This window comes from Panthera uncia, chromosome B1 (genome assembly GCF_023721935.1).
Source record: "Panthera uncia isolate 11264 chromosome B1, Puncia_PCG_1.0, whole genome shotgun sequence".
NCBI classification, from domain to species: domain Eukaryota; kingdom Metazoa; phylum Chordata; class Mammalia; order Carnivora; family Felidae; genus Panthera; species Panthera uncia.
This window is the reverse complement of record NC_064811.1, coordinates 121588183-121614099: the sequence shown is the minus strand read 5'-3', so window position 1 is coordinate 121614099 and position 25917 is coordinate 121588183. Positions and strand designations below refer to the sequence as shown.

Below are 25917 nucleotides of genomic sequence, written 5' to 3'. Positions count from 1 at the left end.
CTCTGAACGCTCCATCGCGATTCTCACTTCAGAACTAATTTTCGAGTCTTGGAAAGGAGGGGAAACCGTAATTGGGAAGTGTCTGCTTCTCTCAAGGGCACTGACCAGCTCAGGGTGTCCTTTGGCCCATTCTGCTGCTGTTTTAATTTGTCAGCCTTGGAGACTGTAGCTAGGAATGGGGCAAATGAATTTGAACGCAGGTTACCTTTTCCGCGAACAATCTATGAGTATCCTTAGTGTTAGGGAGTGAGGTTACTGAGAATGAAACTTAACTCCTCTTGCCTTCATAGTAGCATCCTATCCCAAGGGACGCTAGGTTGCCAGGAGTTCCTTATCTATCTTGGAGTGGCCACCATTACCTTGTCTATTTCCGGATCCCTCCTCCTTACCGGCCCCATGTTTAAAAAAAAAAAAAAAGGTGGGGGGGGTGGGGAAAGAAAAAGGGACACCCCTTCATTCTCCGACTCAGACTTCGTAGCCCACATGTTGCAGAATGATGATTTGCTGCAATCGCCACCGCTCCAGAAACTCCCAAGCCGACTGACACGTTGCACTTTTTCCTTACAGGACACTACTTCCGTGTGCTGCCCGGACTCAGTTGCTAGTACTCTAACAGATACAGGCAGTGTTAGACTATGTGCAGTGTGTATTTTGGCAAGGAAGTGTAGGCAGGCTAAAATCATATTCAGATCTCTGAATAGTAGGAGCCGTGTAATGTGGAGGTAGGCATTGGTGGAAATATCATTAGTCTTTTATTCTCCTCCCTGCGGTTTCACCCTTACACACTCATGTCTTCTTCATAAACATTAATTGAATTTCTCCAATTCATTGTCTTTTTGACCTTGTCACCTTTCACCTTTATTGACAGTTTTAATACGGTCAGTCATACAACAGGGACAAATAAGGACCGAAGTGAGCACACAATTTTTTAGGAAGTGCTCAGAAGGATATTTGCAGTTATATGTACCTTTTTGTTAAAACATGATGGAAGGGAGTGAAATATCTCTCATTAGAACAGTGGTTCATTCAAGCATCCACCCTCAATTTCTCCATTTAGAAGTAGCTTCAGGGAACATTTTAAAAGGAATTTTTTGAACAAAGACTGTGAGGATTAAAACTTTTTTGTGTATTTTTTTTCTATATTCAACTTAGTACAAAATGTGTAGAATATGTAACTGAGAATAAAACTGATATTCATCATGGTTTCTTCTTCTGAAGATCTTTGACCTAGCTTCTCCTGGAGCTTTTGGCAAACTTGTGAATGCTGGTATTTCAAGTTCTGCCAAATGAGTACCCTCTGTCCCTGGAACTAGCTGGATAGGCAGAATTCAAGTTAGGGTGTCTTTGTGGTGATCTGGAATGCACACTTAACTAGCTTCAGTAGCACACTTTCTATTTTATGGTGTTAGATCTATTATTTGCTTATCCTTAAGGTGTAATTACAGGTGATATATTATCTTCAAGTTTTAAATCTGCAGACGCTAGGTTAGGTGAAATACGTTTTATCTTACATTCCAAGGATGCTGTGAGAAGAAGGGTTATTGAACATGGAATCATTTCCTTAGGGCTTCTTCGAAGTGGTGTGTGCAAGATGGATTCTATAATCTTGTTTGTTCCTTCTGACTCTGCTTCTTGAAGTTTTGGTGTATTATTGTATCTTAGAAATGCTTCCCATTTTTGTCGGTACTTGTGCCATTAATCCAGGATAATTCATTTCTTTAATTAATTATAAGATAATAATTATAAGGGGTGCCTAGGTGGCTCAGTTGGTTGAGTGTCCCACTCTTGATTTTGGCTCAGGTCATGGTCTCACCAGTTGGTGAGCCTTGTGTGGAGCTCTGGGCTGAGAGCTGTCGGTACAGGGCCTGCTTGGGATTCTGTCTCCCTCTCTCTCTGTCCCTTCCCTCCTCCCCCCTCCCCCCTCCTCTTTCAAAATTAAAAAAATAAACATAAAAAAAAAGAGTAGAATGTTAAGAACTAAAAGGAACCTTTAAGTATTTTAAACTAACATGCTACTTTTACAGTTGATGAAGATACTGAGGCCTGAGGTCAGTGCTCAAGGAAGAGGCACTGGACATCAGGGCTCTCCCTTTATTTCATACTAGTTGCAAAATCCATACACATTTTCTTGGCAAAAAATAATTTAAAATGAATAACTATTGTAAAGAAGGGTTCTATGCAATAAAGGTATTTTCCATGCCTTAAGTTTTAGCCTAAAAACGCAGAGCAGAATCAGCAAATATGAAATAACAGTGTACTCAGATGATTTGATAACTGTCCATGTATAAAAGTTACTTTTTCCAAAAAAGTAAAACAAATGATTGCTTAGGATTTCTTTCTTTCTTTCTTTTTTTAAATTTTATTTTAGAGAGACAGTGTGAGCAGGGGAAGGGGCCAAGGGAGAGAGAGAGAGAATCTTAAGCAGGTTCCATGTTCAGTGGGGAGCCTGAAGTGGGGCTAGATTCCACAATCCTGGGATCATGACCTGAAGCCAAATCAAGAGTCAGACACTCAACTGACTGAGCCACCCAGGCCTCTTGGGATTTCTTATATAGGCTATCAGGCTAAGTTCATGATAATTCTGTTGAGCTTTTAATTGACCTTCCCACCTGTGAAACCTCTTAAATAAAAATAAACCTCCAAATAGTACCAAATAACATTTTCGCTTCACAAGTTAAAACAACAAAAATCTAGGCACAAGGAGAGGAATGGTTGCTGAAAATGTTTCTATTGCATCTTGCTCTTTGGAATGGTCTAAAGTGCCTCTTTGTACTTGTAATTTTTAGTCAAAGTTTCCATTTATGTGCTGTGTACACTTGGGGATGTGATTTTTATTAAAAAAATTTTTTTTTTACATTTATATATTTATTTTTGAGAGACAGAGAACAAGCGGGGGATGGGCAGAGAGAGAAGGAGACACAGAATCCGAAGCAGGCTCCAGGCTCTGAGCTGTCAGCACAGAGACTGTCGCAGGGCTCGAACTTACAAACCGCGAGATCATGACCTGAGCCAAAGTTGGAAGCTCAACTGACTGAGCCACCCAGGTGCCCCAGGGATGTGATTTTTAGTGCTTTCATACTGACTGAACAGTTTTTTTTTAAAGTTTATTTGTTTTGAGACAGAGACAGCACGAGTCAGGGAGGGGCAGTGAGAGAGAGAGAGAGAGAGAGAGAGAGAGAGAGAGAGAAAGAAAGAAAGTGAGGGAGACAGAATCCCAAGCAGGCTCCACATCGTCAGCACAGAGCCCAGTGCAGGGCTCCAACCCACGAAGCCCTGAGATCATGACCTGAGACGACACCAAGAGTTGGATGCTTAACTGACTGAGCCACCCAGGCACCCCTGAACAATTTTCAGTAGAACGGTTTTCTAGATATTCTTTTAAATAGGAAAAGTTTTGGTAGTCTTAAACTTAAGATGTTTGCTTCATCTTTACCTGGATCAATACTTTAACGACTATACTCTTTATATGTAAATGCAAGATTTCTACACTTAACATATCATACCTGTGTTCTGACCTCCCTTTGAAAACAATCTGTATAGCCAATAGGTGAGTTGTATATTGCAGGAAACTTATAGGTAATGGAAACCCTAAAATTAGAGACATTGAATGACTTTCCAAATGAGAAAAAGTATAACATGCACTAGCCTCGAAAATTTAATTCTTAATTCACTGTTCTTTTTACTCAGGTACATTTCATTTTTATTTTATTTTATTTTATTTTATTTTATTTTATTTTATTTTTTTAAAATTTTTTAACATTTATTCATCTTTGAGAGACAGAGAGAGACAGAGCATGAGCAGGGACGGGGCAGACAGAGGGAGACACAGAATCCAAAGCAGGCTCCAGGCTCTGAGCTGTCAGCACAGAGCCTGATGCGGGGCTTGAACTCACCAACCTGTGAGATCATGACCTGAGCTGAAGTTGGATGCTCAACTGACTGAGCCACCCAGGCGCCCCTTCATTTTTAAATATGTAGAAGAAAGTTGAAAATAAAGAGCCAGGGTAAATGTAAATGTGCAGATTTTGAGGTGCTGATAATCTGTTCCAGTGCAACCCAGGGAAGTGCTGAGCTATGCACACCTTTGAGTTGACCAGAGTAACACTGTGCTATTCATTCTCGGGAAGAGAAAGGTTTACTTCTTTGGAGGTACAGAGTAAGTTTCTCAGTTCTATTTGCATCTTAATTTAGATTATTGACATTAATAAGACATAAATCCTAAAAGGAAACTGCTTCGTTTTTCCATTAAAAAGCATAAGCAGAAACATGTTAAAGCTTAAGTGTGTTAGCATGAATATCTTAGATTATAGGTTTATAAATGAAATTTACTTGGTGATGAGTAGATTTTATAAAATGGTAATAGTTCCTTGCATTCTTAAGCATTCCAAATCATTTTCTTTTATCTCCCCCCACCCCCCCTCCTTTAAAAGCATGGATTTGAGGAGCCCAAAAATTACCTTGTTTTTCTGGGTAATTTTTCTCCTGATTTTGCTCTCCTATCCTATTTTTACTGATCAACATTTTTTTTTCTTTTATTTAAAGGAAAAGTTAAAACTTGTATTTCTACTTTGAACTTTATAGCCACCTGAAGATCCAGGTCTTATTCAGATCTATTTTGGTGACTTGGAGGATGTAATCATTGTCTTGGAGAGGGGCCAAATCTCATTTTTTTTCATATCTCATTTTTATATGTAGTCTCAACTCTCACCTCTGTGCAAATATTTACCAAATGTTTATTTCAGCCCTGTGTGACTTCTAGGTTTCCATTCCCAATTTGGGCAATTTGATAGTTGATCACATCTCAAAGGGGCTTTAGGTCTCTCCAAATCAGAATTAATTCCTTCTTCCCTTTTAAAACATACATTGTAGGGGCGCCTGGGTGGCTCAGTCACTTAAGCGTCTGACTTCAGCTCAGGTCATGATCTCACAGTCCGTGAGTTCGAGCCCTGCATCGGGCTCTGTGCTGCCAGCTCAGAGCCCGGAGCCTGTTTCAGATTCTGTGTCTCCCTCTCTGTGACCCTCCCCCATTCATGCTCTGTCTCTCTCTGTCTCAAAAATAAATAAAGGTTAAAAAAATTTAAAAAAAAATAAAAAAAATAAAACATACATTGTAGGGGTGCCTGGGTGGCTCAGGTAATGATCTCATGGTTTGTGAGTTCAAGCCCCGCGTCGGGCTCTGTGCTGACAGCTCAGAGCCTATAACCTGCTTCTGATTCTGTGTCTCCCTCCCTCTCTGTCCCTCCCCCACTCATGCTCTGTCTCTCTCTGTCTCAGAAATAAACATTAAAAAAATTTTTTTAAAAATAAATAAAATAAAACGTACATTGTAGGAAGCCATGAAATGTCCTCACCATGTTCTTCCATGGCTTAAAGTTGTTTAGATGTGCATCTAATATAAAAGACAATGTGCCCCATCTCTAAGCTTTAAAACACTAAAAGCCTGGAATCATGCCAAGTAGTTCATAGTTATCATGTGTATTTATGTATTTATGCATGGAATGTGGGAAGGGTTAGCTTCTTAAAACATATAATTGTTGGCCAACTAAAGCAGATGCTGTAGCTGCCCCCAAAGAAACATGCAATCTAAGTAAATGCCATGCGCTTGCTGTGGAGATACATCTTTGGCCACATTCCCTGGCTCTACCTTACAACCACATTGCTAATTTTAACCCATCCTTTATAGAAATTTTGGGGTACCGCTGTGGGCAGAGGTGTACTTGATAAGAATAGGGTCTCATAAAAAGCAGGGAATTGGAGGAAAATAAAAATGAGTTCAAACAAACAAATGAACAAACAAGGTATTTAAAATTCGTGGAAGACGTTTACTTCCAAAACAAGCTGGATTCCTTGACTTTAAAATCTGTTCCTGAATCATCTTCCTCAGTTGTAGAGGAAATATTATTTCTAAGTGTGAGCTGCAGAGACAGATTCACTCACAAGTATAAAAAATGCACCTCTTTTTAAGTTTTGGAGCACTTTTACTGCCCTGAAATGTAATGCCTTTTGCTCTTGCCTTCTTCCTTTTGCTCCCTTTTCTCAGATCTCAACAAAATAATTTGTGTAAATACCACGTATATATAAGAATTTCTTGCCATGTTTGAGGAGATCTTTGTTTCTTTTTGTTCATTGAGATACTACAAATACCTAAAATATAGTAGATGCTTAGTAAGCATTTGTTGACTGAATGGTGATTTTTCCCGAGCTTGGTCTTACTTATTGAGCAGTACCTGTGGGTATGGTGGAGGGCTGCAGGGAATGGAAGAGCCATGAATGTGGTCCTGTTATTTTGCTTAAGGGAGTGTATTAGTTTTCTGTGCTGCCACACCAGAAACACAAACTGGGTGGCTTCCAATAACAGAAATTTATTTTCCAGAAATTATTCTAGAGGCTAGAATTCTGAAGCTAAGGGCCATGCTCTCACTGAAGGTCTAGGGAAGAATCCTTCCTGGCTTCTGGCTTGGGCTGGTTGCCAATTGTCTTTGGTGTTTCTTGGCTTATGGTAATACAATTCCAGGCTTTGCCTCAGTCTACACATGGCCATCTTTCTGTGTCTTCATATTTACCTATACTTTTAAGAATACCAGTCATTGGATTAGGGTCCACCTTAATCCAGTAAGACCCCATCTTGATTTGATTGCATCTGCAAAGAACCAATTTCCAAATAAGGTCACATTCATCAGTTCTGGGGGGACATGGATTTTGGAGGACACTATTCAGCTCAGCACGAGAGGGCTGAATAGAATGTCAAATATGAAATGATCAGATTTTGATGTGTTGGCATATGCCAGTGTTTCTCAACCTCAGCACTATTGACATTTTGGACATGGTAATTCTTTGGTGTTGGGAGGTCTGTCCTGTCTGTGCTTTCCAGGTTGTTTAGCAGAATTCCTGATCTCAGTCTACTAGATGCCAGTAACACCCCCCCACTTGCTGAATTATAACAACAAAAAAGAGTTTCCAAACATTGCCAAATGTCTATAGGAGGCAAAATTGCTCCTGCTGGAGAACCACTGGTATATAAGTACAAAATGGCATTTTCTCAGAACTACATCTTTTAAAAGCATGTTGTTCTTATGGTGCTGGGAGAACTGGACAGAAACATGCAGAAGGTTGAAACTAGACCACTTTCTCACACCATTCACAAAAATAAACTCAAAATGGATAAAGGACCTGAATGTGAGACAGGAAACTATCAAAACCCTAGAGGAGAAAGCAGGAAAAGACCTCTCTGACCTCAGCCGTAGCAATTTCTTACTTGACACATCCCCAAAGGCAAGGGAATTAAAAGCAAAAATGAACTACTGGGACGTTATGAAGATAAAAAGCTTCTGCACAGCAAAGGAAACGACCAACAAAACTAAAAGGCAACCAACGGAATGGGAAAAGATATTTGCAAATGACATATCAGACAAAGGGCTAGTATCCAAAATCTATAAAGAGCTCACCAAACTCCACACCCGAACAACAAATAACCCAGTGAAGAAATGGGCAGAAAACATGAATAGACACTTCTCTAAAGAAGACATCCGGATGGCCAACAGGCACATGAAAAGATGCTCAACGTCGCTCCTCATCAGGGAAATACAAATCAAAACCACACTCAGATATCACCTCACGCCAGTCAGAGTAGCCAAAATGAATAAATCAGGAGACTATAGATGCTGGAGAGGATGTGGAGAAACGGGAACCCTCTTGCACTGTTGATGGGAATGCAAACTGATGCAGCCACTCTGGAAAACAGTGTGGAGGTTCCTCAAAAAATTAAAAATAGACCTACCCTATGACACAGCAATAGCACTGCTAGGAATTTACCCAAGGGATACAAGAGTACTGATGCATAGGGGCACTTGTACCCCAATGTTTATAGCAGCACTCTCAACAATAGCCAAATTATGGAAAGAGCCTAAATGTCCATCAACTGATGAATGGATAAAGAAATTGTGGTTTATATACACAATGGAGTACTACGTGGCAATGAGAAAGAATGAAATATGGCCCTCTGTAGCAACATGGATGGAACTGGAGAGTGTTATGCTAAGTGAAATAAGCCATACAGAGAAAGACAGATACCATGTGGTTTCACTCTTATGTGGATCCTGAGAAACTTAACAGAAACCCATGGGGGAGGGGAAGGAAAAAAAAAAAAAAGAGGTTAGAGTGGGAGAGAGCCAAAGCATAAGAGACTGTTAAAAACTGAGAACAAACTGAGGATTGATGGGGGGTGGGAGGGAGGGGAGGGTGGGTGATGGGTATTGAGGAGGGCACCTTTTGGGATGAGCACTGGGTGTTGTATGGAACCAATTTGACAATAAACTTATATATATATATATATATATATATATATATATATACACATATATGCATATATGCATATGTACATCAGTACATCTTTGTAGAATGACTTTGTAGAATGACTACTAAACAGAAGGGAACTTCTTCCGTTGATTCTCTCTTTCTCTCTCTCTCTCTCTCTTTTTTTTTTTTTCCTAGTTTGGGGAATTTTGATTGTTGTATAAGCACTGATACTGTGGTAGATACAATTAGACGTCATACTGAGGGATGTTGCCTATTTGCTCTCCTATATGAGAGCAGTTTATTTTTATTCTGCTGGTCTGAGGATACTGTGCTGAACTGGATAGGCATGGTCCTTGCCTTCTGGAAAATCTCTTTTGGAGCTAGACTGCATCACAGCAAATACTTAACTCTTCAGAACAGTAGTATAGTAAGGGTAACACTAAGATTTGAAGTACTATTTGCCCTCCCTCAATGGATTCTTCTTTCATACCAAGTTATCTACTGGAAATTCTTATCTAACAGTAACTTGTTTCTCTCTCTTTAGGACCACTGAAGCCAGAAATAACGGTCTCCTACATTGCTGTTGCAACAATATTCTTTAACAGTGGACTATCATTAAAAACAGAGGTACTGTCACCTATGGGGCATATCAAAAGCAGGGAGAAAAATTTAATTTTTGCTTATTATTTTGAAATATCAGAATCCTTTTGTAAAGATGTATGTAACTATGGTCCAAAAGCTTCACTACAATAGAAGATGACTTCAGCAAAGGACTTGTGTTTTGAACCTACCTATTATAGAAATTTTGTAGTTGAACAAAATGGACCCTGAGGGTGTGGTTATAATGGGTATGTTTTTAATACAGCAACTGCACTGAATGAAGCATCCACTTGAGGTCTTCCTCAGATTATGGTGGTCAATATGATGGTGACTGCTGTGGCACATTTGAGTTGATGTTTAGTTGGGTTTCCATAACTTTTGTTCTCAGGACTCATGCTGCTCAAGTGATGCCTGTTACAACTTTTAACCAATTTGTATTTAAAACAATTTTTTTGTAACATGTATTTATTATTGAGAGACAGAGAGAGACAGAGCATGAGCAGGGGAGGGGCAGAGAGAGAGAAGGAGACACAGAATCCCAAGCAGGCTCCAGGCTCTGAGCTGTCAGCACAGAGCCTGATGCATGGCTTGAACCCACCAACAGTGAGATTATGACCTGAGCCAAAGTCGGAGGCGTAACTGACGGAACCACCCAGGCGCCCCACCAATTTGTATTTTTAATGTATATTTTTTGCTGGTATATCTATTAAATATTAATAAGTATTTTAAGAAAAAATTGGGATTTTTCATACTATGTCACAATTTATCATGAAGATATATAGTTAATGTTATTTATTGATCATTGTGTCGCTGAACATGGAATTCTCCCAGAATTAAAGAAATCAGACATTTTTAACATTCAAGAGAGGAATAAGTAGAATTTATGATTCTCTTTTGGCTTATAACAAAAAAGGAGAAGAAAAATATAGGAAAAAATACCTATTTGCTCTTGAAGAAATTACTTAGGATTTTTAAAGTTGTTATTCTAAGATGCTTATTCTTATGTAGATAGGGAAATCTTACTATGCAAGGATTTTTTTTTTTTTTGGAAATAGCTTTATAAGTTAAAATTTTGTTTCAGCATCATGTTTTGCTTTACTTATTTTTTATTTTAAGTGTGATTGGAATGACGACCAAATTTAGTTACAAGGACCATCCTAGTAGCAACATGGAAAAAATACGGTTTTAGTAAATTTATGTATTCTGTAGTTATCTGGTTGGTATAAATGTTTTTATTGGAGCATTATTTTTAGATAGATGGGATCCATGTGTGGTATCTGTGAAATTATGTCTCAAAAATCCTGAATAGTCTCACTACTATTGAAAATAACTGACATAGGATGAGATTTCCTAAATATGTTAAATTCTAGTTTTCACAAATTACATTGACATGAAAGGACTATGATCAGTGCTTACAGGGCGCAGGCTTTTTCTGTCACCACCTTCATTCTACTGGTTCTCAAATGTGGGGCCTAGTGATACAGAAAAATACTTGCTACCCCTATGGTGCTGGACTATTCTTCTTTGGAGGTCTTCCTGCTGGTCTTGGATAATGCCCTTTGTGAGCAGCTGCCTTACCCAAGTCCTCTACTTGGGATGTTGCTCTAACTATGTCCCCTGGTGGCTGCTTAACCGCTACAGCTGTTACTTATGCCATGAGAAATCTGGCAAGAGACTTGATTCTCTCACTCCTTAGCTTCTTGCTTAATATGATTCTGTAAAGCAGCCAACTTTGTGGGATGCAGGAGTTTAAGAAGGAAGAACGTCACAGCTATCAGCATTTCTCTAAGGACCAAATTCTTCTGTAAGCACCTAGGAAACCTTCAGAGTATTCCAGCTAATTTGGATCTAATGATAAAATGCCTTGATCCTGTGCTTTATCACGGTATCTAAGTAGCCATCAAAGCCATTTCTTCCACCAATGCCCCTTTTCACTGTATTACATTGTCATTTTCAAGATCCATTCAGTTGAAGATGTTTTAGATTGCATCATTGTATAGTGTTAAACCATCTTTAAGTCCTGCTAATTTCCTGGGCAACTGAACCAATGGTTTTAAGTTAGCAGGTAGCAATCTTGTTGTTATTTGTTTTCTAGTTAATAATCTTAAGTTTATTTCAGCTGGGACTACTATTTTTGAACCTTATTAGAATAGTGTGTTTTTGCAGGCAGGAGACAGTAAGTTATTATTGACTTGAGTTTATTTGAGAGCATTCACATTGGTCCCATTCAAGTTTGATTTATATTGAACATTTCACGTAGTATTACCCATTCATTGATGGAATGATGTATATTCTAAAATTTGTTTTGCTCATTTATTAAAATCATAAAGAACTCTGTGTTAATACTAAAAAGATTTAATGCTAAATCTTAAGTCTTATAACTGTTGATTTCTAGATTTTAAAATATCTGTTGAAATGTCTTCTGAAAATTTATTGTATTCAAGTCAAGTAAGGTCACATTTGAAATATATTTGATGTTTAGCTAATTAGGAGCTACCATTTCAGAGGATTTGTCACTTAATAGACCGTGGCAGGATCAATCTCATATAAACAAATACCTATGAGGTGCCTGTGGCTACAAAGCACTGTGTTTGGCACTGGGATAGAACCAAAGATGGGCAAGATGCTCAGGGCCTGGAAAGGGTCCTGAGTAGGGCAGATTATACAGGTCTTTCCTTATTTTCCTAAACAGATTATTTTTTGAAGTTCTATTACCTTAGAAGTAAATATAGCAACTTCTAAACTTTACGTTCATGCTGCTTGTTTCCAGCCTAGAACTATGAAGCTGATTTCTCAGAAAGTGAATCAAATGAAGGTCAAATAAGGGTTAGAAGGGAAATTGGTGTGTAAATGAAAATATTTCTACATCTCAGAGTGCCTGATTTTAAGCAATTCTCGATACTGTCAGTGATAATTCTGGTATAATAAATATTTGGAGTATCTTTACTTAAGTTTACTTTAATGGAATTTGACCTGTATTACATGTGAATAAATAAAATGTGATGCAGAATCAACTTTTCAATTATTCATGATGGCATTTATTTGAGTACGTGGCCCTAAACTCTGTATGGGTATGTATGGAGTAATACTGTTTTGGATGTTACAGTGTTTACTTGTTTTTTCTTTTCCTTGTGACCTTATTTTATCTTTATGTTTGTATGAAGAAGTTATGGAAAATATATAACCCTGGGTTTTTGTGATAGTCTTAAAATCTTAGGGATACTTCATGCCTATTATTTCCCTGTTGTTAAGAGGCTTCTCATGACCCAACACTGTTGGCCTTTGTGATTCATTTTGCTGGATTCTTTATTGTTCCATTGTCCTGAGGCAATGGCAGTTGTTTATAATTGTCATATATTAGATCAGCTAGTATTTTTAAACTAAATTTTGTTTTTTATAACTTTTTCTGATTATAAAACTGGTATTTACCTATTGTAGAAAGATTAGAAAGAATAAAAATAACTAGCATTAACATCTCTGTGATTTTGGTCCCTCTTTTCCTAAACATGTTTTATACATAGAATATTTAAAAATGAAATACTTAAAAAAATTATATATATGTAAGTATACATATATATATACATATACTTGCATAGTATCATGTACATGTACACATATATAATCTTTTTTTCTTATGTGACACTGTATAGTAATTTTTTATATAATTTAATATTTTGATTTAATTTTTCTTCATATATAATAAAATTTATATTTTGCTTACTTTTATGAACATAAATCAAACGGTACAAAAGTGTACATGATGAGAAGTCTTCTTTTCTCCCCTCTATCAGATATGTGGACATAACTAATGTTAATAGTTTCTGTGTATCTTTCCATAGTTAATAGTTTCTGTGTAAAACATATGTGCATTGCACCCCTTCAAGCTGAGGTATTTTGTACTGCTTGCCACCCTGTCTTGTTTTACTCAGAAAACATATCTTGGAGACTGTTTCATATCAACACGTAGAGAACTCCTTGTTTCTTTTTGTATGCTGGAAAGCATTCCGTTGTATGAATGTGTCATGCTATATTTTACTAGTCCTCTATTTATGGACATTTAGGTTTTGCTGCAAAGGATAACCTAAAAATTGCCCATGTTCCCACATTTGGGAGAAAATATGAAGGATTACTTCCTGGAAGTGAAATTGCTAAGTCACATGATACATGCAGTGGAAGTTGTGACAGATACTCCAAGTACCTAGAACAGTGCTGGGCTCTCGGTATTTGTTGACTGAAGGAATGAGTTGCCAGATTGCTGTCCTTAGATTGTGCCAATTTATATTCCTATCGGTTAAGTTGGGAAGGACCTTGTGTTCCCACATGCTTGTCAACACAGTTTTAACATGGTTTTTAATCTTATAACAGCCTGGTTGTACCTTAATTTATTTAATTATTCATCCGTTTTTGGACTTTTAACTCGTTTCCTGATTTTACTATAATAGATGATGCTGTCGTGATCAATTCTGCATATAAATGCTTGTACCACTTATTATATCCTTAGATCAAGTACCTAGACATAACATTTTGGGGGTTCAAGAATGTGAATTGTATTATAGTCCTCCAATTACTTTTCAGTAATTCCCAAATTACTTTTCAGAAAAGTTATTCTGTTTCATATTCCTACCTGAAGTATATGCAAATGCTTTAGTTATTGCATTCTGGCTGATCATTTTGTTTCTATTAAAAAATTAGAATCTTATTTATTTGGCATTCATCAAATACCTCTGAGTATATCTCAGTGGCATTTGGTTTCAGAACTGTGAGAATTCTTGGCACTGCTGGTGCTCAAGTTTTCTCTGGGGTGGAACTTTAAAAATTCTGATACTGTATTAGGATGGCTCCTTTAATCTTCGATCTGATCCATGGACCTGGTGTGGCTTCTGGTCTTCCCGGTGTTTTCCATTTGCCAGAAATTCCTTAGATGTCATTTGGACTGAGAACAAACTGAGGGTTGATGGGGGGTGGGAGGGAGGGCAGGGTGGGTGATGGGTATTGAGGAGGGCACCTTTTGGGATGAGCACTGGGTGTTGTATGGAAACCAATTTGACAGTAAATTTCATATATTAAAAAATAAAAATTAAAAAAAAAAAAAAGATGTCATTTGGGATGTTCTGTGACTACACTGGCACTGCTGTGTGTCTTCACATGGGAAATGAGTCCTGTCCATTAAACTGATGAGCTTTGGTTAGTGTCTCTGAGGCCAAGGATCTCTTGAATGTCTTACTTGAACTAGGGTAGGCATTACAGTGCTATGTTTCTAACAGGGGAATCTCTGGCATCTTTGAGGTGCTTTAATGGCTTCTTGCATGTTTTATAGGACTGTACTACTTTTTCCACTACTTTCTGAGTTTGTTTTATTTCAACGGAATAACCACATAGCTCGAAGGAATTCAAATGCAAAGGCCTTTGAATTTGTACCTATTTGAACCCCAAAGTTGACCTCATTATCTGTTTTCAGCTGTGAGGCATAGAACGTGCCTGGTATGTCGTGTTCAGTGTGAATTTCTTCCCTCTGGGGCAGTAGTGTGACATGATGAAGAAGAGAGGGGTTTGCTAGCATACCAGAAATGAGTTTGATTAGGAGCCTCATTGTTCAGTAGCTCTCAGCCTCAGTCTCCTCCTCAGTAAAATAGGATAATAATATCTAATGGGGGCTGTGGTGAGGATTAAAAGAGATAACATACATAAAGTGACAGGCTCAGAGCATGGCACATTGCTGCTGTTCTGTAAGCATTAGCAAGGAAATCCAGAAAGTTGATTTTGGGGAAAAAGCCATTTTGAATTATAGAATATTACTGGGAAAAACATTTTTAAAAATTATGATTTGTGTGTAGATTTGGTAACATCTTGCCAAAGTGAGGCCTTGCTAGAGATTAATCATTTCATTAAAATGAGATAGGTCCTTAAGTAGTTACATGCCTATTTGTTTATAGTGTCAACAGTCCTCAGGTCTATACTACTGTACAGGCACTTAGCTCAGTTTTGGTCCAGAATTTTACAAATCTGAATTGTTGGGGTATATTATATATTCAAAGAAATAAGAATATTTCAGAAATTTTATATAAAAATACTTCTTTTTTTTCCGCAAGTCTGTCTATCATGCTTAGAGGTAAAAATTTTAGCTCTGAAATAATTCCAAATTAAAAACTCATTTATTTGATGTTATTTTAGTAGCAGCCTTTCTTGGGAAAAATAATATTCTTACCTTTGCTATTTTGTGTCTTTCATTTTTGCAGGAGCTGACCAGTGCTTTGGTGCATATAAAACTGCACCTTTTCATCCAGATCTTTACACTTGCATTCTTCCCAGCAACAATATGGCTTTTTCTTCAGCTTTTATCAATCACACCCATCAATGAGTGGCTTTTGAAAGGGTACGTTTAAATATTTTGAAGGGCCCACTTTTAATGAGGCATCTGTAGTGACGTTATTGTTTCTGTGGCAACTATATACAAAAGGGCTTATGTGTGGTATCTTATAAGGAAAAAAGAACACTTTAAAAATTATTATCCCTGAAAAATTTTTTTAAGTTATTTATTTATTTATTTTGAGAGAGACAGAGACAGCACAAATAGGGGAGGGGCAGAGAGAGAGGAAGAGAGAGAATCCCAAGCAGGCTCCATGCTGCCAGTACAGTGCTGGAGCCGGGGCTTGAACTCATTAAGTCATGCCAACTGAACCACCCAGGTACCCCTAAAAATTATTATCCTTTAAAATGATAGTGTTCATCAAGAAGGTTCATCAAAGAATTTTATAACACAATCTTTTTTTTTTCTTTCTGATTTCTAAGGGTTTTATTAGTAAATTGTTTTAAATTATAATTTCACGGCGCCTGGGTGGCTCACTCTGTTGAGCGTCTGACTTTGGCTTAGGTCATGATTTCACTGTTTGTGGGCTCGAGCCCCACCTTGGGCTCTGTGGTGACAGCTCAGAGCCTGGAGCCTGCTTCAGATTCCGTGTCTCCCTCTCTCTCTGCACCTCCTCTGCTCGCATTCTGTCTCTCTCTCAAAAATAAATAAACATTAAAAAAAATTGTAGTTTCAGTATTTTTAACCTACAGTGTGATATTAGTTTTAGGTATACAGTATAGTGATTTGACAATTAAAGTTTATTTATTTATTTTGAGAGAGAGAGAGAGAGGCAGGGGCAGAGAGAGGGAGAGAGAGGATATCAAAAAGGCTCCACATTGTCAGCATGGAGCCCATTGTGGGGCTCGAACTCATGAACTGTGAAATCATGATCTGAGCCAAAATTAAAAGTTGAACACTTAACGACTGAGCCACCTACGCATCCAGTGATTTGACAATTCTATATATTACCCAGTGATCATCAAAGTAAGTGTACTCTTAATTATAACACAATCTTAAAATGTTTAATCTTAAGGTTCTGGGATGGATACTGTTCTGGAAGTTTTAAAGAGCTGTGTTGGGAGAAAGATGGAAGGGACTAGAAGATATAAGATATGTGTGCATGTGTATAATGTAGGCCATCACTTGGGCACTTTAACTTGTATATTCTATATCTTACCAAACGTAGGCAGATAGTGGCTGAATATAAGTATTTTAGAAGTACAGGAAAGAAAAAAATATATAAGGAGCAAACATTTACCTTTTTACTTGTTCTGTTTATGTTTGCTATGACAGTTGAATTAACAATAGATTTTTATTAGACACTTTTCTTCCATAAAAATGCCATCATGTTTATTCAAAGGATTTAATGAATTTAAAAAATTATTTGAAGTGGTTTAAAACTAACTATAATTTAGTAGCATGGTATAATAGTTAAAATACTGAACTTGGAGTCTGGAGGTTGCTTTCTGACCCCATCCCTAACTGAAGAAGTCATGTAATAGTCTTGAACCTCAATTTTCCTGCCTATAAATAGTGAGGATAGTCATACTTTTACTGTCTGCTTGATAATAATGTTGAGGATCTCAATTGAGATCACTTATTCATTTATTCAAGTCACTTGTTTAGTTCCCACTATGTACCAGGTGTTATAATAGGTGTTGGAGAAAGAATAGTGAACAAAAATGGGAAAGTGCAAGTTAGTTTTGCACATTGGGAAGACTTAGGTTGATTGACAATAAACAAGTAAGTAGATGACCAAGATAGAGATCAGTGATGGGAAGTAAAACACAGTGTGATACAGTTAAAAGTGGTTGGGTAGGTAGGCCAGTGATGAATTTAGATGGCAGAGTTCTCAGGGGCAGAATGTTTTAGGCAAAGAAAGTAGAATGTGCAAAGGCTCTAAGGCAGGAACAAGCCTGGTATGTTCTAGGGTCCGGAAAATGACGAGGATGGCCAGATCCTGGAGATACAGAGGAAGAATAATAGGACTTGGAGTTGGTAAGGTAAGCAGGAGTCAGGTCCCACAGAGCCTTACAGGTCCTTGGTGAAAGCATTCAAGTATTTTTCTGCATGCAGCAGGAAGCTCCCGGTGGGATTTAAATGAGGGTGTATCGTGGTCTGATTTATATTTTCAAAGTAGTGCTCTGGCTGCTGCATAGAGAATAGATAGCAGAGGGGCTGAGAGAAAGGTAGGAGACCAGTTTGGAGGCTAGTCTGGTAAGGTAGCAGTGCGGTAGAGAGAAACGGACATTGGAGAGTGTATTGTAAATTAGAGCTCTCAGAACCTCTGGGTGGATAGAATGTAGAGAGAGAAGGACAGGGAGGAATCAAGGATGACTTCTGGGTTTTGGGTGTGAGCCACTGGGTAATTGGTGGCATCATTTACTTAGCTGAGGAGAAACAGAGTAGTATAAGAAGGGGAAATCAAGACCGCTGTCTTGGCCAGATTGAGTTTGAGAGAATGAACATAAAATTTTCAGTGAAAAGCATAAAGTGCCACATAAGTATCATGACATCATTTTAGAGCAGCAAAGTATGATGCATATCTTAAAAATTTTTTTTTATGATGCATATTAAGAACCAATAGTTACTGAGTGTTTCCCATGAAAAGGGCACTCAAGGAATAGGAAGATATTAACTCATTTTCCTTGTATTCAGGGAATGTCCAGGGTAGTCGGGTATGTGAGAGATATAAAATAGTAATCAACCACAGTGGGGCAGCATATGATTTGTTAGATAAGTAATGTAATAGGTTAAAAGGTAAGAGGTTCAGCAAAGGTTGTGAATTCCTAAAGTAGAGAATTCAAAAATAAAACATAGTGGGAGACAAGAATAAAAAATTTCCTTACAGCCACGTTACAGAAGGTCTGAATTACTGGGCAGAGGAGTTTGGGCTGCATCTGTAGATGATGGGAAGTTCTGAAATGCACTAAACAAGAGAATAATGTACTAAAACATGGTCAGTAAGAAAGATTAATCTAATGGCATCATACTGGGTGTTATTAGAGTTGGGCTTGCAGTCTCAGGAAGCTAAGATACAATTATCACCTCATGATATTGAGCTTAAAGGAGTTTACACTTAGCCTAACTCCCTTATAGAAAGCTTTTCCTAGCTCACTTTTTCTGCGTTCCCCACCCTAGTTTGAGAGTACACAGTATGTTGCTAACTTGAGGGAGCTGCAGACTCTTACCTCAGGGCCATGTTTCAGTCATTGCAATAAATATTTTGAACACGTCCTCTTTACCTTGCTATGTAAAAGGGAAAGAGTGGAGGTAGAGAGAACATTCAGTAGGCATTTGCAAAAATCCAAAATTGGGGAAAAAACCATCTGAAGGGGGATGATGGCAATAGTCATGGAAAAGAATGGAAAGTTGGTTGTGGTAATATATTGATTGATGAGAAGCAGGTGGAGCCACATGTAACTCCAAAGTTTCACATTGGATCATTAGGAACAACAACAACAACAACAACAACAACAACGAACTATCCCATTGACAGAAATAAGTAAATTCAGAGATGAAATTGACGTTTTAGAAACTATTAGACATGTTCAGTTAGAGGTGGCAGTCACAGGCAGCAACAATTTGGGGAATGGTGGTTAGGGCTAGAAATGTAAAATTGTATATATTCATATAGATTCAGATTTGAAAATAAGATTGAAAAGAATGCAAGAGAGTCAGCAAAAAGTCAGAAGGGGCTGGTTTAAAAGAAAGGAGATAAGTTAGAAGGATGAAGTACTATGGCAACCAAAAGAATAGAATATTTTGAAAAGCAAGAAGGGAACGAGAATGAATATGGGGAAGAGGATACTGTATTTGGTGAGTAAGAGATCACCTGTTACTTTTTAAGGTTACCACTTTTACTAGTAGAAGGGGCATAAGTCTGAATCTAGGTGAGTAAAGAGAGAATGAGTTGAGGCCCCCACTAAGAGAATTTATGTTAAATACCTGCAAGGAATCAATGAGAAAAGTGTCTAGAGTAGTATCTACTACAAATGGTAAATGCTTGGTAAGTATCAGTGATAATAATAGTGATGGTCATAAGGAAGGCTCAGAGACTGGGAATCGATAATAGGAAAGACCACTTAAGCATCACTTGGGAAAATAGACCTTAAAAGATATGAATTGAGCTGGAAATTCTATGAAAAATGTGTGTTCTTGTGTTTTCAGTCAAAATAAATTAAAACTTTTTCTTTTTTTCTTATTTCAGAGGTAATATAAATTCATTGCATGAAGCTTAGATGATAAATTCTTACCAAAGGGAGTAGAAATATCTGTAATCTGGACTTAAAATATGTTTAAGTCAGGCGTTCCGTGTCCTCTATTCCCTCCCTGTATGAACTTTCTACTTTTAGTGAGCTGCTGCTCACCATGTCTAGAATGTATATTCTATCCATCTGGGATGTATATCCATCCTTTAGATGGTAAGTATGTTTTATATCTTTGGTATTTAGATTTACTACTCCTAGTTTTACAATGTGTTTTCTATTCTAAACTAAGAGAATAGATTTCTTGTCATGATCTGGGAAGTGGACTCATAATTTAGTAAAAACTAAATTTAGAATAGGTACTAGAATTTACTACTGTTTGAATTCAAGAAGCACATGATTGCGAATATGTTTTTTTATGAGCTGAAAGTTTGAGCATTGCTGTTTATAATTGAAAAAAAAAAAAAAACCCTACTGATAATTGCATTTTCTTTGATTTTCCAGCTTGCAGACAGTAGGCTGCATGCCTCCCCCTGTGTCTTCTGCAGTGATTTTAACCAAGGCAGTTGGTGGAAATGAGGTGAGTCATAGGGCTAAATGCTGCGCTTTTGTTTCATATTTTATTTTATTTTTAAATTTTATAATGAAGAAGTCATATCACAGAGAATGCATAACTATAGCAGCTTATGAAAGAAGTGTAGGTAGATTCATAAATTAGGATGGTGCTAAAATTAATGATGATGAGTGAAAGTGAGGATTTCAAAGAGAAGAGCAAGGGAGATGAATGAAATAGAGATAGTGAGTTTTCTACGTCGGTGAGAAATTGGGAGACAAAAGAAGCAATCCAAGGAAAGGTACTTTTCATCTAAGACTAATGAGCCAACAACAGCTCTATGGCCATTCCTTAGTTCTTAAAAAGTTTGTAGCTGGGGTGCCTGGGTGGCTCAGTCGGTTACGTGTCTGACTTTGGCTCACGTCATGGTCTCACAGTTTGTGAGTTCAAGCCCCACATCAGGCTCTGTGCTGATAGTTCAGAGCCTGGAGCCTGCTTTGGATTCTGTGTCTCCCTCTCTTTCTGCTCTTCCCCTGATTGTGCTCTTTCTCTCTCAAAAATAAATAAATAAACATTTAAAAAAATTGTAGCAAACTACATTTGTGGAAAAAGAGTCCATATACATTTTTTAAAAATTTATTTTTAATGTTTATTTATTATTGAGAGACAGAGACAGAGCATGAGTGTGGGAGGGGCAGGGAGAAGGGGAGACACAGAATCCGAAGCAGGCTCCAGGCTCTGAGCTGTCAGCACAGAGCCCGACACGGGGCTCAAACTCACAAACTGTGAGATCATGACCTGAGCCCAAGTCGGATGCTTAACCGACTGAGCCACCCAGGGGCCCTGGGTCCATATACATTTAATGGCAAGTGAAGGCGATGTAAAAAGGAGAAATGAGGCAGGGTTTCTAAGGTGAGTTCAAAGAGATTATGCAAGTGCTGGGGGACTGGGGCGGAGTGCTTGCGTTTTGGGACAGCAGTCATCCATTTCAGGGGCTACACAGAGGTGGCTCCTCTTGGCTGAAAGGTACCACAACTTCATACTGAAGGACTTGGTGGTAGCTTATTCCTCCTTTTCCACTTCCAATTTCTCATTTAGCAAAGAATACTATTGAATGAGGGAGAATATAAGGGATTCCTACTTCAAAAAAATATATATATTTCTACTTCAATTCATTCTTAAGATTTCGCTTTCTTAGCATTTGTTTTTATTTTCATCTGCTTTATTTATTCTGAAAATATTTATTAAGTGTATTAAGTGCCTGCTATATTCTTTTTAAAAATAGGTTTATTGGGCTATTGTGGATATTACAATAAACTGCATACATCTAAACAACTTAATATTTTGATGTCTGTGTACACCTGTGGTACCATGACCACAATCAAGATAATGAATGTATCCATCACCCTCAAAACTCTCCTGTGTCCCTTGGTAATCCCTCCCTCCTGCCCTTCTTAGTGCTCCTCTTCCTTAGGCAACCACTGATCCGTTTCTTGTCCCTGTAGATTAGTTTGCATCTTCTAGACTTTTATACACTGGAGTTATACAGTGTGTACACCTTTTTCTTTTCTGGTTTCCTTTATTCAGCATGATTATTTTGAGAGTCATCTATACTCTATGTATCAATAGTTCAGTCCTTTTATTGCTGAATATTATTATTTTTTTATGGATATACTATAGTTTGTTTATCCATTTACCTGTGGGTGGACATTTGGGCATTTCCCACTTTGGGGCTATGAACAGTGTGTACAAAACTTTAAGTGAATGTGCACTTTCATTTCTCTTGGGTATACTTACGAATGGAATGTTGGGATCATCTGGCGGTGTATGTTTTAGCATCTTTCAACCAAGGCAAGAATTACCAACATATAGTTATAAATCATCGATAAATAGCTTGTGAGGTGGACCATCTGTCAATATACAAGCACTCTTCTTGGACCGCAGTGTATGTTGAACTTTTTCAGAAATTGCCAAACTATCTTCCCAAGTGGTTTTACCATTTTACATCTCAGCCAGCAGTGTCTGAGAGTTCCAGTGCTCCACATCTCGTCAGCACTTGGCATTGTCAGTCTTTATAATTTTAGTCATTCTAATATGTATCTAGTGGTATCTCATTGTGGTTTTTTTTTTCAACGTTTTTTTTTTTTAATTTTTTTTTATTTTTGGGACAGAGAGAGACAGAGCATGAACGGGGGAGGGTCAGAGAGAGGGAGACACAGAATCGGAAACAGGCTCCAGGCTCCGAGCCATCAGCCCAGAGCCTGATGCGGGGCTCGAACTCACGGACCGCGAGATCGTGACCTGGCTGAAGTCGGACGCTTAACCGACTGCGCCACCCAGGCGCCCCTCATTGTGGTTTTAATTTAATTTACATTTCCCAGCTACTAATAATGTTGAGCATTAATATTTTTCATGTGTTTACTTGCTATACATGTCTTCTTTGGTGAAGTGTAAAATCTTTTGCCTTTTTTTCTTTGTTTTAAACGGAGGTGGTTTGTTTTCTTATGAAAAGCTTGCTTTGTGAGCTTTATATATTCTGGATACAAGTCCTTCATAGATATATGCTTTGTAAATATTTTCTACCAGTCTGTAGCTTGTCTTCATTTTCTTACCAGTGTCTTTTGAAGAGCAGGATGGTAATGAAGGCAGTAAAGGTGGTTGGATTCTGGATGTATTTTGGAGGCACAGGATATGCTGATGAATTGAATGTGGGATATGAGAGAGGGGGGGTCATGAATGACTCTAAGACTTTTGACTGAGGAGGTGAAAGGGTGGGGTTGCTGAGGGTTTTTATCATGAGTGGATGTCAGATGCTTTTTCTGCATTTCTGACAACCACCATTCTGTCCTGGAAATAAATCCCACTTGATCATGGTATATGATTTTTTAAAATATACTGTTGGATTCAGTTTGCTAATATTTTGTTGAAGATTTTTGCATCTATATTCATGAAGGTATTGGCCTATGGTTCTTTTTTTTTGGTGGTGTCTTTATCTGGTTTTGGTATCAGGGTGATACTGGCCTCAGAATGGATTTGGAAGTATTCCTTCCTCTTGTATTTTTTGAAATAGTTTGAGAAGAATAGGTATTAACTCTCTTTAAATGTTTGGTAGAATTTTCCTGTGAAGCTGTCTGGTCCTGGACTTTTGTTTTTTGAGATTTTTTTGATCACTGATTCAATTTTATTGGTAGCAATTGGTTTGTTCAAATTTTCTATTTCTTCCTCCTTTAGTTTTGGTAGGTTATATGTTTCTGTGAATTTATCCGTTTCTTCTAAGTTGTCCAGTTTGTTGGCATATAGGTTTTCTGTTACAATTGTTTGTATTTCTGTGGTGTTGGCTGTTATTTCTCCTCTTTCATTAGTAATTTTCTTTATTTGGGTCATCTCTCTCTCTTTTTTTTCAATGAGTCTTGCTAGAGATTTATCAGTTCTGTTAATCTTTTCAAAGAACTGACTCCTGGTTTCATTGATCTTTTCTATTGTTTCTTTATTAAATCATATTTAAAACAAAGATGGATGAGATTGTATGCAGAGAGAGCATAGTTAGAAAAGAGATGAAGTTCAAGTACTGAGCACTGGGACCCTCCAACATTAAGTGGTTAGAATGAGGAGTTACCAGCAGAGGGAACAGAGAAAGGCAACAGATTAGACAGAAGGAAAAATAGGGAGTATCCTGGAAGCCAGGTGAAAAAAAATGTTTGAAGGAGGAAGGTATGATCAGCTCTGTCAAAATCTGCTGATATAAGTTTGTGTACAATGAATTCTGAGAATTGTCCATTGAATTAAGCTACATGGAGGTTATTGGTAACTTCAACCAGAGTGGTTTTGTTGGAGTGTAAGGGCAAAAGCTTGTTTGGAATGGGCTCAAGAAAAAATAGGAAGAAAGGAGACAGAAGGTATACGCAACACTTTTGAGGTCCTTTGCTATAAAAGGGAAGAGGGAAATGAAGCTATATTTAAAGAGGAATATGAGGTCAAGATTTTTGTAAATACAGAAGTGACAGTGTGTTTCTATCATGGTGGGGATTATATAGTTGAGAGGAAGCTGTTGATTTAAGGGAGTGCTGGAGTAATTTATTGGATCAAATGGAAGAGAATGGTATCAGGTTGCATGAGCTTCAGTGGAACTTGGATCATTTATTCATAATAAGAGTGTGTGGTTAGAGATCCATGAAGATGGGTAGAAAGGGTGCACTTGGGAGTCCTGATGACTTCTCATTCCTTAGGGCTCTTCTGATTTTCTCAGTTCTCTTCTGGTTTTCATTTTTTTTTTTTTTTTTTTTTCTCAGCAGCTGAGACTGATGATGGAGTAGGTGGTATTAATGTTTGAGATAAGAGGAGACAGTGTGCAAATGCCATCAGGGTGAAGAGAGTGAATTAACTGGAGAATATGGTAGCATTGCTGGAAGCACTAAGGATCTGAGACCCATGGTCATGCATTTAAAATGAAGCCAGACTTCATCGTTACGTGTTTCTCTTATCTGCATTTAGTTTCTTGGTCCAGGAATGGAATTGACAGAGAGTTGGATTTAACCAGCGTTTCATTATGCTGGGAAGTTCTTTTTAGTTTCCACATCATTACTGAGCTAGAGGAGTTACAGGAGTCTTGGATTAGTGCTTGCTGTGATTCTCTTTCTATTGCTTTGAAAGAATTTGAGAGGAGGGTCTTTTCAGGACCTAGTGTTAACTGGCTCAAAGTCGTCATTTATGTCTTTCTTTCTGATGTGATTCCCTTAAGAGATTTTATTTTATTTTATTTTATTTTTTTTTTAACGTTTATTTATTTTTGAGACAGAGAGAGACAGAGCATGAATGGGGGAGGGTCACAGAGAGAGGGAGACACAGAATCTGAAACAGGCTCCAGGCTCTGAGCTGTCGGCACAGAGCCCGACGCGGGGCTCGAACCCACGGACCGTGAGATCATGACCTGAGCCGAAGTTGGACGCTTAACCGACGGAGCCACCCAGGCGCCCCCACTTAAGAGCTTTTAAACTAAAAAACCCTTTTGTTCTCAGATGACTGTTGGCAGAAGTTCAAAGTCCACTCATTTTGTTGACATTAACATATAGCATTAGAGATTGTATATACATGTTCATTCCCCAGTAGATATTTAAATGATTTACATTAATGTTGCATGTTAATAATGTTGAATTTATAGATATCTCCTTTGTTTTCTAATGTCATTGGTCTAGTACGTAAATGATTATATTGTACACCTTTATCATTATCAAGCATTTTTGTAGTCCTGGGAGTAAGTTACAAGTTTTCATAGGTATTGAAAATTGAGCTTGCAAAGTCCAGTTGGATCGTATCTTCTGATATGAAATGAGTGGACTTTTTCAATATTTACATCAGATTGTGGAAGAAACTGATCTGCGAGGAAAGGTATTAGATGATTTTAAGTTTAATGTTTTTCTAAAGTAATGTTAAAAGGTAACTGAATATGGGGCGCCTGGGTGGCTCAGTCGGTTAAGCGTCCGACTTCAGCTCAGGTCACGATCTCAGGGTCCATGAGTTCGAGCCCCGCGTCGGGCTCTGGGCTTATGGCTCAGAGCCTGGAGCCTGCTTCCGATTCTGTGTCTCCCTCTCTCTCTGCCCCTCCCCCGTTCATGCTCTGTCTCTCTCTGTCTCAAAAATAAATAAATGTTAAAAAAAATTAAAAAAAAAAAAAGGTAACCGAATATAAGATTTAGCTGAAGGAAATGTAAAGGAAGATTAATCTTTTGTATAATGTATTGGGAAAAATCTAATCTAAGGGTGGAAAGTGAATTTATTGGTCCATGTAAATGAAAAGGTCCAGGGGCGCCAGGGTGGCTCAGTCTGGGTAAGTGTCCGACTTCGGCTCAGGTCATGATCTCACTGTTCCAGAGTTCGAGCCCCACATCAGGCTCTATGCTGACAGTTCAGTCTGG

The 25917-nt window shown here is 37.9% G+C and overlaps 1 protein-coding gene across 4 annotated transcripts in view; it reads left to right on the top strand.

Moving 5' to 3' along the window:
• The window catches only part of SLC10A7 (solute carrier family 10 member 7), a 251551-nt gene that overhangs the window by 468 nt on the left and 225166 nt on the right, over positions 1–25917 (top strand). For 3 of the 4 annotated variants that reach the window (XM_049632259.1, XM_049632258.1, XM_049632261.1), the window contains exons 2-4: positions 8840–8922; positions 15132–15268; positions 19957–20032. In XM_049632259.1, coding sequence (XP_049488216.1) covers positions 8840–8922; positions 15132–15268; positions 19957–20032 — 296 coding nt within the window. Of the gene's footprint in view, positions 1–8839; positions 8923–15131; positions 15269–19956; positions 20033–25917 lie in introns of those variants that run through there. The other variant, XM_049632262.1, reaches the window with a different exon arrangement.